The 13981-nt window shown below is 61.2% G+C and overlaps 1 protein-coding gene across 7 annotated transcripts in view; it reads right to left on the bottom strand.

Moving 5' to 3' along the window:
• The window catches only part of NFIC (nuclear factor I C), a 65700-nt gene extending 55508 nt beyond the window's left edge, over positions 1–10192 (bottom strand). For 4 of the 7 annotated variants that reach the window (XM_027085557.1, XM_027085556.1, XM_027085559.1 and 1 more), the window contains exon 1: positions 3393–3523. In XM_027085557.1, coding sequence (XP_026941358.1) covers positions 3393–3422 — 30 coding nt within the window. In that variant the 5' untranslated portion in view covers positions 3423–3523. Of the gene's footprint in view, positions 1–3392; positions 3524–9833 lie in introns of those variants that run through there. The other 3 variants (XM_027085560.1, XM_027085563.1, XM_027085562.1) reach the window with 2 other exon arrangements.
• Between the last annotated feature and the right edge of the window lie 3789 nt (positions 10193–13981).

Here is a 13981-nt window from a genome sequence, read left to right as displayed (position 1 = left end):
GAGAGAGAGAGGGAGAGAGGGAGGGAGAGAGGGAGGGAGAGAGGGAGAGAGGGAGGGAGAGAACGCTGACTCGGCCAGAATCCCAGCGTCGTGATTTACAAGGCGCCGACCCTGACGCGCAGAGGCACCTCCACCGCAGAGAAAAGATGGGGGAGAGACACAGACACAGAGAGAGACAGAAAGAGGGAGAGAGATGTGGGGCGAGCTTGTGCGTACAGGAGCCAATCAGAGGCCATCAGACCACGGGTGGGGGGGGCCACAGGGAGCACCCACCTGCCCAGCCTGGCCAAACAGCCAGGTGGGCAGTGGCCCCGAATCCCCAGCCCCAGCAGCCATGCTGTGCCACCCCGGGCAAGCCCTAGCCCTCTCTGGTCTTGGCCCCTGTCCCAGCCCTGAGGTGCTGGGGGACCCTCAATCACAGCAGAGCCTCCCAGAACCCACACCAGGCTGGCCCCTCATGCCTTCCCCCCCAAACCCGCAACAGACACCTGGCCCATAGGAGGTGCTTAATGAAGATTATATTCAATCAAGACAAAGTCGGGGACCCTCTTGCAGCCTCAGTCTCCCCACTGGAGAAATGGGGTAAAAAGAGTGCTGCCCAGCAAGGCAACGAGGTGAAGGAATGAAGGAAAGAATGAATGAATGAGGAAGGGGGCCCTGGCAGCCGCACTGCCGTGGCTGCAGCCCAGGCCCAGCCTGCGGCCCCGGGGAATCCTGGGCACTGCAGCCAAGAGGGATTTGGCCCCAAACCCGGAATAACTAACGTGGCGGTGGAGGCGGGCGGGAGGGAGGCCCAGAGCGGGGCAAGCGCGGGGAGGCCGGCCTTCCCGGCGGCAGGATTTATGGAAGTAACGGCTGCCCCACACAGTTCCTCTTCAGAGTAAAAGTGAAAAGCACTTGAGTCACCACTGAAACAGGGACGGGGCTCCCAGAATCCTCCAGGGCCACCCGGGCCGCGGCTGCCACCCCCTCAGTGGGCAGGACCCCGGGGGCACAGGGTGGGCTGGCACGGGAGCAGCCCCCCCGCCCCCCCCTTCACACGCCCCGAGCCGGTCTCGGCTCAGGATCCGGGTCGGATCGGCTAAAAGGGAGCTATTTTAGGATGGGCTCAGGTTGTAAAATTAGTCAAGGGGGGAGATGGAGGCCCAGAGATGGAGAGACAGGGAGAGCCAGAGATGGAGAGGGAGCGAGACAAGGAGAGGGAGAGACGCAGACAGAGAGGAATGGGTAGGGCGCGATGAGGCAGCCAGGAGTGGGGGTCCTGCGGAGGTAGTCTGGGTCCTTCCGGGTTCCCCAGCTGGAGAAAACAGACTAGGCTGGGCCTGCAAGCAGCTGTGAGGATTACACTGAGGGAGTCCTGGGAGGGGGACCTGGGTTCCCCTCCAGGATGGGGGCACCCACGGGAGAAAAGGCAGAGGAGGGGGAGCCCCCTGAGCTTGGGCCACCCCATCCCCATCCTAGCCTGGGAGCTCCCTGGTCCTCTCTCTGCCTGTCTCTGTCTCCTGGTCGCCCTGTCCCTTACACACAGCAACCTCAGGTATTTTTTATTGTCACGTTTCCACCAAGAGCCCGCCTGGCTGACCCTTGCACTGCGCCCCAGGGAAAGCCGGGGAGCGCAACACCAGCTCTGGTTCTCACTGCCACCCACTCTGGGCAACGTGGACGGAGCCTGTCTCCCGAGGAGTCCTGATGGGGGAATTCCAGGGCCCAGTGACAATAGGCTGCCGTCCAACCTCCTCGCCTGGAATAGCCTCCCTGGGCTCAGCCCCCTTGGGCGGCTCTGGGAGCGAGCGCGAGGAAAGGGTGGAGGAGGCGGGGGCACCCCGGGGCCACCCAGGCCACCCCCTGAGCCCAGAGACTGGGAGGCCCAAGGTCACCGGGCAACCCTGACTAGGACCCTCGTGGCCCTTGGGGAGCTTCGGGCGACAAGAGGCAGAGGGGGGCCAGTGATGACTGCGTCGGGGGACCCCCAAAGTTGCTCTGGAGGGGAAGGAAGGTCTGGAGAGGGGCAGGGACGTGCCCAAGGTCACCCCGGGGTTGATGGGTAGGCCAGGCCCTGAGACCCCCTAAGCACCACCCCTGACATTCCCCATGGGGAGCCAGAAACTGGAGGAGCTGGAGGGGGCGGGTGAGAGGGAACCTGCCCTGAGTGAGGGGCACCCTCGGATCATGAATGGGGGACCCCCATTGCAGACTGGCATCCACGTGTTCTCTGTACCGCGGTCCTCAGGACACTCAGCCGCCGGCTTGACTCCCACCTCCCTGTGCCCCACACTTCACAGCTTGGAGGCCACACTGCCCCTCTCCGAAACCTGCCTTAGCTCCATGTCACTTCAGGGGAAACTGAGGCCGGGACCCCAATGGCCTAAGGACACACAAAGACCCAGGGTGGCGGTAGAGCTGGAGGGTGGAACCAGTAGACCTGGGAGGGTGCCCCCCCTCCCTGCCATGGAGCCGGGGGAGGGAAGGGGTCCCCCAGGGGCGACCCGGGACAGGGGCAGTCGCCCCCTTCCCACACATCCCCTGGGTCATTGCACAAGGGCCGAGCCCCGGGCAGTCTGGGAGCTCGGCCAGGGGTGAGAGGCAGCGGGCGGGGGCAGGGGCAGGTGCCGGGCTGGCGAGGGCGTCCGCAGCGCCGCAGTGCCCGGACCAGACCCCGGAACGCCAGGCCTCCCGGCTCCTCCCGGCGGCGGCGGCTCAATAACTCACAATCGATGCGGCGAAAATATGGGGATGGGGTTGAGGGACAGGGGGAGGGGGGGAGAGGAAGACCGAGCCGGGACGTCGGGGCCCCCCTCCCCCCACTGCTGGCGCCTCCAACTTTGCGGGCCCCCTCCCCCTCCGCGCACACGTGGGCCAATAATGGGGGGAAAGGCTGTCCAGGGCCTGGGTGGCGGCACACAAGCTTGGGGGGAGGGGGTCCGGGGAACGCATCAGAGGGGTCCTCGTCTCAAGAGTCCCCGGGCATCCAGGGTCCAACCAGGACTCCCTCGATTCCTCCTAGGGGCAGGCCTGGGTCGAGGCCTGGGGCTCGCGCAGAGCCCCACCTTTGGCCTTCTCCCGGGCGCCCCCCGACCTTCCCGGCTGGGGTGGGGGAGCGCGTCCTGCGTCCGGGGAGGGCGAGGCTGTAGGGCGAGCCAGGGGGAGAGGTCGCGGGGGGCGGGGCGGGAGTCCCCGGTGAGGGTCCCGGGTGGGGGGGAGGTGTCCCCGGCCCAAACCAACCCCCCACCGGACCCCGGCCGGCGGCGGGGGCATCCCGGCCGCGGCGGCGGGAGGGACGCGCGCCTTTTTCGTCCCGCCTCCTCGGGCTTCCAAACTCCGGGGCCGGGCTGCGGGGGACGCGGGGCCGGGGCACAGTGGGGCGCGGGCCGGGGGCCGGGCGGGGGGCGTACCTGGGTCAGGCAGAGCGGGGACGAATACATCCCGGGCGCGGCGGGAGGCGCAGGGCCGGCCGGAGCGGGCGCGCTGAACTTACTGAGTCATTTTTCCAAACCCCCCCCCCCCCCGCGGCCGCGGCCGGCGCGCTCCTCGCCGCCTCCTCCCTCGGTCTCCCTCCCTCCTCCCTCCCGCGCTCTCCCTCCCTCCTGCGCCCGACTCCCTCTCTCTCTCCCTCTCTCTGTCTCTCTCTCCTTTCGTGTCCCCCCCCACCTCCTCCTCTGTCTCTGTCTCTCTCTGTGTCTCTGTCTCTCCTCCCTCTGGCAACCTCCTCTCTCCCTCCCCCAATTTCTCTCCCCTCCCACCCCGAACCTCCCACTTCTCAACATCCAACTTTCAAAGAAACGAGGGAAAAAAGAGCGCGAGCGAGGAACGAAAGTCGCTCCCCCTCTCCATGCCTCCTGAACCCCCATCGTTGCTTATTATTACGAATTTCCAGCCGCCCTGGGCCGGGCCACCGGACGGGGACCCACGGGCCCACGCACACCCCGACCACAGCGGGTCCCCCTGGACCGCCAGCCCGAGTCGAGTGGGCAGGGGGTGGGTGGCTGCAGGACATTTGGGGTCCATAGGTGGACTCTGAAGACCCCCCCCCAACCCGCCCCGAGCGAGCCGGGAAGTTGGAGAAAGGAGCGGGGTGGGGGTGGGGGGGTTGGGAAAGAACGAAGAAGTGACGTGTGCAGAGGCCCGGCGCGAGCGCGCCTCTTTCCCCTTAAAGATGTACAACCCGGGGTGCTTGGCGGGAGAAGGGGTCCCACGGCATCCTCTCCCCCTGCTCCTCCCGAGAGCCAGACAGGGGCTGCAGTTCCCAGGCAGAGGAGCTTGGCTACAACTGTCCTTCCGTGGCCAGAAGGGCCTCAACCAACAGGGGAGCCTCCAGAAATCTGCTGTCACCTCCTCAGCCAGCATCAAAGGGGAACTGGGAGTTGGGGGGGTCTTCGTCCTCCCCCATATGTCGCCCCCGTACCCCAGGAGTAAGGTGTCCAGGCAGTACCTCAGGCTGGCCAGATAACACCTCGCAGCCTCTTCCCGAGTGTCTGGTAATTCCTACTGCCTACCCCCGCAGTGTGCCCATTTCATGGATCCAGAAACCGAGGCATGCGGAGTGGCTTGGAGCCCGGCTACCTGGCCCCAGGGCCCACACTCTGCAAGCTTGGTTGTTCTCCCTCTGGAATAGATGGGCACAGAGCTGCCGCTGACAACTAGCCTCCCCCCTCCCCCAGTTCACTCCAAGAATCCTCCCAGGCTCGCTCAGAGGCCTCGGGCCACCTAGCAGACCAGCATGCTCCCCCATTGGTGTCCTCCCCTGTGAAGTGTACGAACAGTGCCCACCCCATGCGGTTGATCAGCATAAGAATACTGGCACTTAGCAGCGCCTTGACCTTCCGTCAAATATGCACAGAGACATTCTTAGAAAGCTTGGCCATTTTGCCCCGTGTGTCCCGAGTACAAATGATAACCTCTCGCCAACTTCGGGCAGCTGCCCCATGCCCAGGGCCATGGAAGACGCCAGCAACTCTGTTATTCTCCCGTGTTACAGGGGAGGAAACCGACGCCCCAGGAACGGATGCTACTGACCTGGGGCCCTGGAGCTGGACCAGAAGTGAGCAGGATTCATACAGGACACATATGCCCTCCGTCCCGCCGGCTCCCCCTGCACGTGGGTGACGGTCATTCAAAAGCACTTCACAAATGGTTTTTTTAAAAAAACCCACTGTGCAGCCATGGGGGGGGGGCATTTAAACCCCAGAAAGAAAGGGAGAGGCAGGTGTCTAGGAATCCAAATGCCGACGTAACATAAAGCAATATTTTATTATTTAAAAAGACGCCATGAACACCTGGAGGGCAGAATCCCCAATTCACAGACATTTCCAAGTACACGTTGGCTTCGGAGCATTCTCCCAGGTGGCAGTGACCCCCAGACTGCCCCCACGCCTGCCCCACGGGCAGCCTTCCCAAGGCAGTTTAGGTTACTCTGGAAGGCACAGTTTGGAGACCACAGACTCTCTCTCTCTTTCTCTCTCTCTCTCTCTCTCTGAACCTCAGTTTCCACATCTGTAAAATGGCAACAATAGACGCATCTCGCATTTTGGAAGTCTGGGCAGATGGGAATCCTTAAGATAACGTGTGGGAAGACTGAGTTACTATGTTAGTGGTGGCAGGTGCCAGTTCACAAACATCAGTGAAGCGTTACATATATATATATATATATATATAATCCAGTTCAGCAGGAGCGGTCCCTACAGTGTACACAGTAGGTCCAAAGCAGGCCAGTTGCAGTGCAGGGTTGCAGCCTGGGTCTATGTCTTCTCCCTCCAGGAGCTAAAACGCCCTGTGCCTCAGCTTCCCGCTCTGTGAAATGGGACGATAATAGTTTCTACCCCTCTGGGCTGTTGTGGGTAAACCAGCCGGTGTTTGGACCGCACCTAGTGTTTTCTAAACAAAGCAATTGCTGGATTGGACCTGTGTGTATCCCATCCCAGAAAGGGGCCGCATGATTTAGCTCCTGACACTTTGGCGCACAGTCTAGCTCATTTCAGTTTAAAAATGCACTCTCCCCATCACTCACTCTTAGGCTCAGATACGGACTGTATCTGGGACTGTCCCAGATACGGACGCATGAGGGTTGACTGTCACCCTGTAACACTAATGCCAACAATTTGGAGCCAGCCACCGTGTCCATCTGTGGGGACCAGTTCAGCAGTGCCACCCGGGGGCACAGGCTGGAATACTACGGAGCTCCACAGAAGAACAAGGGACCCCCCGTGGAGACGCCTCCAAGAAACGCGCAGGGGAAAGCATGCTGCAGCGCAGGACTCCTCCCCCCTCGGCATCATGGACCATCCCTGGTGGGGCTGTCTTGGGCACTGTGGGGTGGAGCAGTATCCCTGGCCCCCACCCCCTGGGTGCCAGGAGCCCCCCAGTGGGACAACCACAGGTGTCCCCGGATATTACTCAGTATCCCCTGGGACAGAACCACCCCAGTCAAGAACCATTGCTGTAGACTCAGCAAGTAGACTCAAGATCTCATTTGGGATTTTTTGAAGAAGAATATACATATATCCTTTATAAGAATATACGTGTGTCCTTTATGAGAATGTGTATCTGTGACATGTGGAGTTGCTCAGACAAAGCTGGATGAAATAGGGCTTTTCTGGAGTAGGGGGTCCCAGCGGGGAGGGGTGATGAGGAAGGTCTGATTTTTACTCTGGGTACTTTTGCATCCTCTTTAGATGTTCATGAGTCGCTCATGTTATTAAAAAGCAAACTTAAAACATGTGAGTGGAATTCACAGCAGCACTTTCAAAAGTGAGAGCAGCTCAGGGAGGGATGATCAAAGCCTGAGACCACCAGGGAACTCCACAGCGGCGCCGTACCCAGCGAATAGAGGACACAGCCAGGGGGCCAGGACCTGTGAAAGCGCGGCTGACGTTGCCACCCCTCCCGCAACCTTGTGGGGCATCCTGTGTGTTCCCATTTTACAGATGAGAAATTGAGCCTCCAGAAGGGGATGTTAAGGTCCTCTGCCTTGACAAGTAACGGGGTATGACGTATGGGCTGGTACAGGCACAACACAGAGACACACACACACACCACGCCACGAAGAGACACAAAGACACACAGAAACACACCACACGGAGACACACACATTCTCACACGTCACACAGACTCCAGCAGATACAGACACCCAGACCCGAGGGGACACACACAGACTCATGCAGACTCACACAGAGACACACAGACCCACACGAGGTCATGCACAGCCCAAACACAACACATGTGCAACCAGCCACAATAACACACACGCCAGAACACAAGTATACACTTACCAGCACACGAACCCATGGACAGAACCCCTCCCACTATTTATACACTGGCACACACACACACACACACCCGGTGACACACAGCACCCGCATTCCTGCTCCCCCCTCATGGTTGTCCTCCCCCCAAATGCGCCCACAGCTGGGGTCTTTGCTCTCCAGATCCTGCAGGGACCTGGCTCGGACATGGAGGTGGGGGGAGGGCGCGATGGGCTTGGCTCCTCCCCCTCCCACAAACGCAGGTGCCTGTTTACGAGTGTCTGCGTGCCTCTGTGTGTGGCTGTGTGTGCACCTGTGTGAGGGCAGAATTCTGTACACGTGTGGCTGTGAACAGATAGCTGAAAGAGCGTGTCAGGAGCGTGTGCTGCTGACTGTGCACCAGGTGACAGGTGGGGATGGAGGCCAGTGTGGTGGAGGGCAGTGCCCGGGTGTGGGGTGGGAGAGCGCTGCGTCTGAGCACTGGCAGTGGGTGTAGGGCAGGGTGAGCACGGGGAACGGCGGGGCGTGAGGATGGGTGATCTTACCTGAGCGGGGATCCCTGAGTGTTGCGTATGGATGCACCCCTGTGTCAACGTGGGACCCCTTTTCTCCTCTTCCCAAACAGCCCCCCAAAAGGGAATGCAGGTTGAAAGTTGAAAGCAGAGACTCCCACCTGGCCTTGGGGCTTTTATACTTAGAAAATTATATAAAGCGCCCTGGGGTGGGGATGGGGGCGCGACGGGGATTCCCCTGGAGGGGAGAAAACAACGCTGTGTGCCCGCCAGGGGTTTGGCCCGGTCCCGGGCAAGCGCTGGGAGGTAGGCCTGGGGGCGCGTCTCCCTGCCCATCCGGGCGAGGGGGTCTCCTTGGCCACCCCCCTGGTCCAGACTTAACCCACGCGCTTCGGTAACCATCCATCCCTCGAGACCTCCTCTGGGGGGGAGGGGGGACACCCCGCCGCCCCGCCCCCCTCTGGGCCACGCGCACGCGCAGCCCCTGGCGGGAGACATAGGCGCCGAGTGATCGCGTCCCGGCGCCACCTCGCGCCCGAACCTCAGGCTGGGACCACCTGGGGCCGTGCAGATAGGGGACCCCGAGGCAGGGGTAATTGGAGCGGACGGGGTAGGGAGTGAGAGGAGAGGACAGAGCTTTGGCGAGGTGGAGGAAGCACCCGTTCCCCATCCGGCAGCCCGGGTTACAGGAGAAAAGGAAATGGGCGGGGGGGGGGGGGGGGGGGGGGACCCCCCCCCCCGAGAAGGGGCGGGGGGGGCGCAAAGGAAAAGGGGGGGGGGGGGGGGGGGGGGGGAGAGTGTAGACCCATCCCCAGGAATAGTCACTCAGGGCGCCAAACGCACACAGCGACACCCAACTGTCCCCTGAGACGCAGCCACGCGACATAGTTCCCCACTCACTGGCAATCCCCTAACCTCCACACACTCATACGTGGACACCCCCATGGTCATCCAGGGACATCACGTCCCCCGGGACATCCAACTCAGCCACACGGCTTCACAACACCGCCCCACGGGGACCCGTGGCACAGTCGCCCAGTTACCCTAACACACACACACACACACACACTGTTCCCATAGCCGCACAATGCTCTAACAACACGCAACACAACACACACACACACAGCCACGTGGATGTGCAGACACACAGATACATAAAAGAGAGGACCCCACGCCCGGGGACCCACGGACCCACGGACAGGCATGGGACCACCTAGCTGCACAGACCCGCGAATGCACCCCCGGATTCCCGTGCTGACTCGTTTGAGAGCACAGGGGCCTCCAAACGCACCCCTCGAGTGAAGATGCCACTGACACCGGCGGACCGGACACCGGAACCCTCAAGTGCAGCTACCGGCGCTCGCGGGCCTGGGGCGCGCCCGGCGTAGACCCGGTGACCCCTCCCGGCTGGGACCGCGGCGGGGCTGGGGTCGGCCGAGGGGCGGGGCTCAGGCGGCGCTAGGGCCGGCCGGGTGGCTGCCCCTGCGCGGCGCCGAGAGCGGCCGCCCTCCCGGCTCCAAGTTCAAGGCGCCCGGCGGCGGCCGCTGCGCGCTCTCCGCCCCTCTCCGCAGCGGCCATTTTCCGCTAGCTGGCGCGCCGCGCTCGCCCGGGCCGGGGCAGCCTGCGGGGGCCGCCGCGACCCCCGCCCCGCACGGCCCCCTCGGGCGCCCCCTCACTGGGCCCGGCTTCCCAGCCGGCTGCGCGCTTGGGGGTCTTGCGCCCGGAGCCGCGCCCTCCCGCCTACCTTCTCCCGCCGGGCCAGGGAGGGGGCGGAGGCCTGGCCTGTGGGGGACCCTCTCCCGGGAGCCCCGCCCTCCCCTCCAACTCCTTGGTGCCCGCGAGGGGCCCCCCACTTGGGGTCCCCCGCTGCGCCCCGCGCGCCAGCTCCGCCCCCAGCCGCGGGGGTGTTGGGTTGGCGGGCGGGGGTCCCGGGGCGGCGGGTGTGTGTGGGGTCCCCGCAGCGAGCCCCTCCCCCGGGCGGCCCCCGCCCCCTGCCCCCCCAGACCTCTCAACTTTCGCCCGGAGCCCACGCACCACCCCAAAAACTCCCCGGGCGAAAACGAAAGTGGGGGCGGCGACGTACCATGGCGCTGCTGCGAGGAGGCGAGGCCGGCGCCGGAGCGAGCGCGCTCGGTCCCCGGCGAGGGGGGGCCGGAGGCGGCGGGAGGAGGCGGCGAGGGAGGGCGCGCGGGGGAGGGAGCGAGCGCGCGAGGGAGGGGGCGCGCCGTGCCCGCCCCCCCGCCCCAGGACCCTCCCCTCGGCCCGCCCTCCCCCCGGTCCCGCGCGCCGCCCGCGCCTCAGGCCGCTCCGCGCCCCGGCCCCGGCTCTGGCGGCTCTGGCTGCGGCTCCATCCCCGGCCGGGCCCGCGCGAGGGGAGGCCAGGCGAACGGCCGCGGCGGCGGGTCGTGGGGCCCGGGTCGGGCTCGCTGCGGAGGGAGCGGATCCACCTTCACGGCGCGCGCGCGCTCACACACACACACACACACACACACACACACACACACGCACGCAGACAGCCGGGGACACTCGCGGCCCGGGCCTCCTCGACTCCGACACCGACACAGAACACACACCGACGCGCCTGCGGCGTGTTACAGGCACACACAGTCTGCGGGTGTCACCTAGATACACCGGGGCCCACGCTCACAGCCGATGCGGTTCTTGGACGCACACCTCCTTCAGGATGCCACGAACAGACTCACACTCACAACCTGCGGTGTCACCCAGACAGACACACGGGGACCCACATGCTCACAGCCTTTGGGGTGTCACCCAGACACCCACAGCCTCCACGCTGTCACATACACAGACTCACAGCCAGCAGGGTGTCACTCAGACAAGCACACAGATTGACAATCGTAGAAAGATATTTCAGACCGCGGGCTGAGCCACACGCCGACCCCCCCCAGGACCCCTCCCCCAGGCCATCGCAGCAGCCACCCTTGCCCCTGAGTGCAGGTGTTCCGGATACACAGACACAAACACGCACAGCGGGGAGACGGGACAGATGGGGACACAGACAGAGACTAGGACACTGAGGGTGACAGACCTTGGGGGCAGGGGTTCCCTGGGGGTCCCGCAGGGGATCCAGGCGGGGCGGGGGGCGGGGAGCGCGCGCGGCGGCTCGGTAGGTGTGGGGGGGAGCGGGCGCCCCCTCCCCGGGTCGAGATTAAGGGAGAAGCCTCCGCAGCGGGGGGAGGGGCCGGGCCGTGGAGGGTCAGCGCCCCCGCCCCTGCTGCGCGGGCTGCTGCGGGCTGGGAAGCCGTGCCGCAGCGCCCCCGCCCCCCACCACGCGCTCTCCCGCAGTCCCCCCTCCTCCGGCAGCCGCAGAGTAGGCACCGCCCCCTTCTCCCCGCCCCCTCTCAGGCTCTGCGTCTGGCGCAACTGGGGGACGACGGGAGGGGGCTTGCCGCGACCTGGTGGGGTGGAGGAGGTTCTGCTGCCGTCCTTCTGTCTGGGTTTCCCCCTGCCTGCGACCTCACTTCCCCCCAACTGGGGCTCCAGTATTCAGGGACCCCTTTGGGGAGGTGGTTCTCAGCTTCCCCAGGGAGGACGCCAGGGTTTCGGGCGGGGGCAGGCAGCACCCCGGGAACAGAATCAGGCCCTGGCCCGCCCTTCTGGAGCCATGGCTGACTTTGGGGTCTTCTGGAAGTTAATTCTGTGCGTTGTTGGGCACCCCGGGGGCCGGAAAATCTCAGGCAAACGGTGGTTAACAGCAGCTCTGCCTACATAGTAGGTGTTCAGTATGTAGCCAATAATACCTCAGGCGTCCAGGGAGCGTTCGCTCTGGGACGCTGAGCTTTTCCGACTTCATCTGCACATTCCTTTCCCCATTTTTAAGAAGAGAAAAGTGAGGCCAAGAGAGGGGGAGCTCCTCAACCAGCACGTCAGAAGCCCAAGGATCCTAATCCTGACGGCTCTTCCAGGGTGCTTTGCAGGTGAGGGGGTGAGGTTCTGGAGGTGGCCTCCCCTCTCACAAACCTGAAGCCAAAAGGAGCCAGGGTGGATATACCGGCTCTGGCTCCGGAGAGGAAAGAGTCAAGAGGATAGAGACCCCCTGCTCTCAGCTCGACTCTAATCTGCCTCTGTTAATCCCCAGCTTGAACCCTCAGCTCCTCCCCTACCTCAGGGAATTAGGTACCTGGGAGGAGAGGCGAGGAGGGGGGGGTGGACTGATGTCAGCCAGGCAGGGATTCGGGTCCAGATGGCAGTAGTAGGGGCACAGAAGCTGTCCCCCACCCATCATTTTCCCCACAAGGCCACCCCTGGGCCTGCAGGCATAGAGTTAAATGCTTTACACGAGGCTATGCATTTACCCTCACAGCAGCCCCATGAGGTGGGTGGTGCTATCACCTTTTTTTTTTTTTTAATTTTTATTGGCACGTAGTTGATTGCTATTACCTTTGTATCCCCATTTCACAGATGAGGAAACTGAGGCTCAGATTGGTTTAGACTCTTGCCCAATTTTATCCAGTCGGTAAGTGATGATTTACCCAGTCGGTAAGTGATGATTGATGGTCCGGAGGACACTTTCCTGACAGTGAACCTCCTGATTTTGGCTTCTTTTGCGAGAATCTCCCAAACTACCAAGTCCTGGTTCCTTTTTGCTTAACAGTTCTTCCCTCTATCTATCTATCTCTTTCCTCTCACATTTTGCTATAAGCAGCGAGAAGAAACGGGGCTGCACCTTCGACACTTGACTGAAAAGCCCCCTCTGCTGAATATCCAAGTTCATCACTTACAAGTTCTGCTTTCTGTATAACTATAGGACACAACTCTGCTAAGTTACTGCCACTGTATATAAAAGATCCCCTTTCTTCCAGATGTGTTGGCTTACATTGCTTCCACCCTAGAACATTCCCAAAAGACAGACTGATTAGTAAACACATAAAAAATGTCCAGGCTTACATAGACCAAAGAAAGGATAATGAACGATGAGAACCTACCATGCTTTGGCACCCATCAAAATCAGTCAAGATTTCTAAGTTGATAAAACCCAGTGCTGGTGAGGATGTGGTAAAAACAGGCGTTTTCCTAAATTGCCTGGAGGTAAATGTGTATGTGAACTGGGAAGGCAGTTTGGCAGGCATGGCAGAGGCCTAAGCCAAGTTCAAACCTTATGGTCCAATTTCCAGGAGTCTATCCTGAACTTGGGAAAAGGTATGTATGCCCCTCATCGCCATAGACTTGTGACAATTGCTATAAGTCAGTGTTTCTCAGCCTTTTGTTCATTATCCCCCCCACTTGTTTTAGACATTTTTTTCCTAATCATCCCTTATGAAATTTTAATACCCAGATATACTGAATATTTGTTTATATACTGTATGTATATCTGCGTTTTATACATTAAAAGAGTAAGATTTTTTTTCACCCCCCCCAAGAGCTTATTTTTGTCCCTGCTGAGAATGCATGCTATAAATAATGGTATAGCCTTCTGATGGGATGATACAATCCTTTAAAAAGAAGTTTCAGGGCTTCCCTTGGTGGCGCAGTGGTTGGGAATCTGCCTGCCAATGCAGGGGACACAGGTTCGAGCCCTGGTCCGGTCCGGTCCCACATGCTGCAGAGCAACTGGGCCCGTGAGCCACAAGTGCTGAGCCTGCACGTCTGGAGCTTGTGCTCCGCAACAAGAGAGGCCGTGACAGTGAGAGGCCCGTGCACCACGATGAAGAATGGCCCCCGCTCGCCGCAACTAGAGAAAGCCCTCACACGGAAACGAAGACCCAACACAGCCATAAATAAATAAATAAATAAATAAAAATAAATTTTAAAAAAGTTTCAGTATGAAAAAGGCAGCTACCCCAAAAGAAAGTGTGCAGAAAGCACGCAAACAATGAAACACGGGTGGCCAATAAGTGCATGAAGAGATGTCCAACCTCTTTAAGGATCAAGGAAATGCCTGACAAAGCCACATCAAGGCCCCGTTATCATTGCCCCAAATTGAAAACGTCCAACAATACCAAATGATGGAGAGGCTGTGGGTACACAGGGCTCTTCCACACTGCAACCACTTTGGAAAACAGACTGATATTAATGACAACACTGAACATTCATGTGCCACATAACATAGCCTTTCCTCGCCTAGATACATAGCCACAAGAAACCCTGGCTTTTTGCCCCAGGAAACATGCCACAAAATCGTCATTACTGCACTGTGAAGAAGGCGGGCACCCAGAAACAACCCAAATGTGCTCATTGCTGAGAGAATGGAGAAGTGCATTGTGGGAAATT

The sequence above is a fragment of the Aethalodelphis obliquidens genome, unplaced genomic scaffold, assembly GCF_003676395.1.
Source record: "Aethalodelphis obliquidens isolate GAN/ISIS:26980383/991018 unplaced genomic scaffold, ASM367639v1 scaffold53, whole genome shotgun sequence".
NCBI classification, from domain to species: Eukaryota; Metazoa; Chordata; class Mammalia; order Artiodactyla; family Delphinidae; genus Aethalodelphis; species Aethalodelphis obliquidens.
Note: the sequence above shows the minus strand (reverse complement) of the source record. Positions and strands in the feature narration are given on the sequence as shown.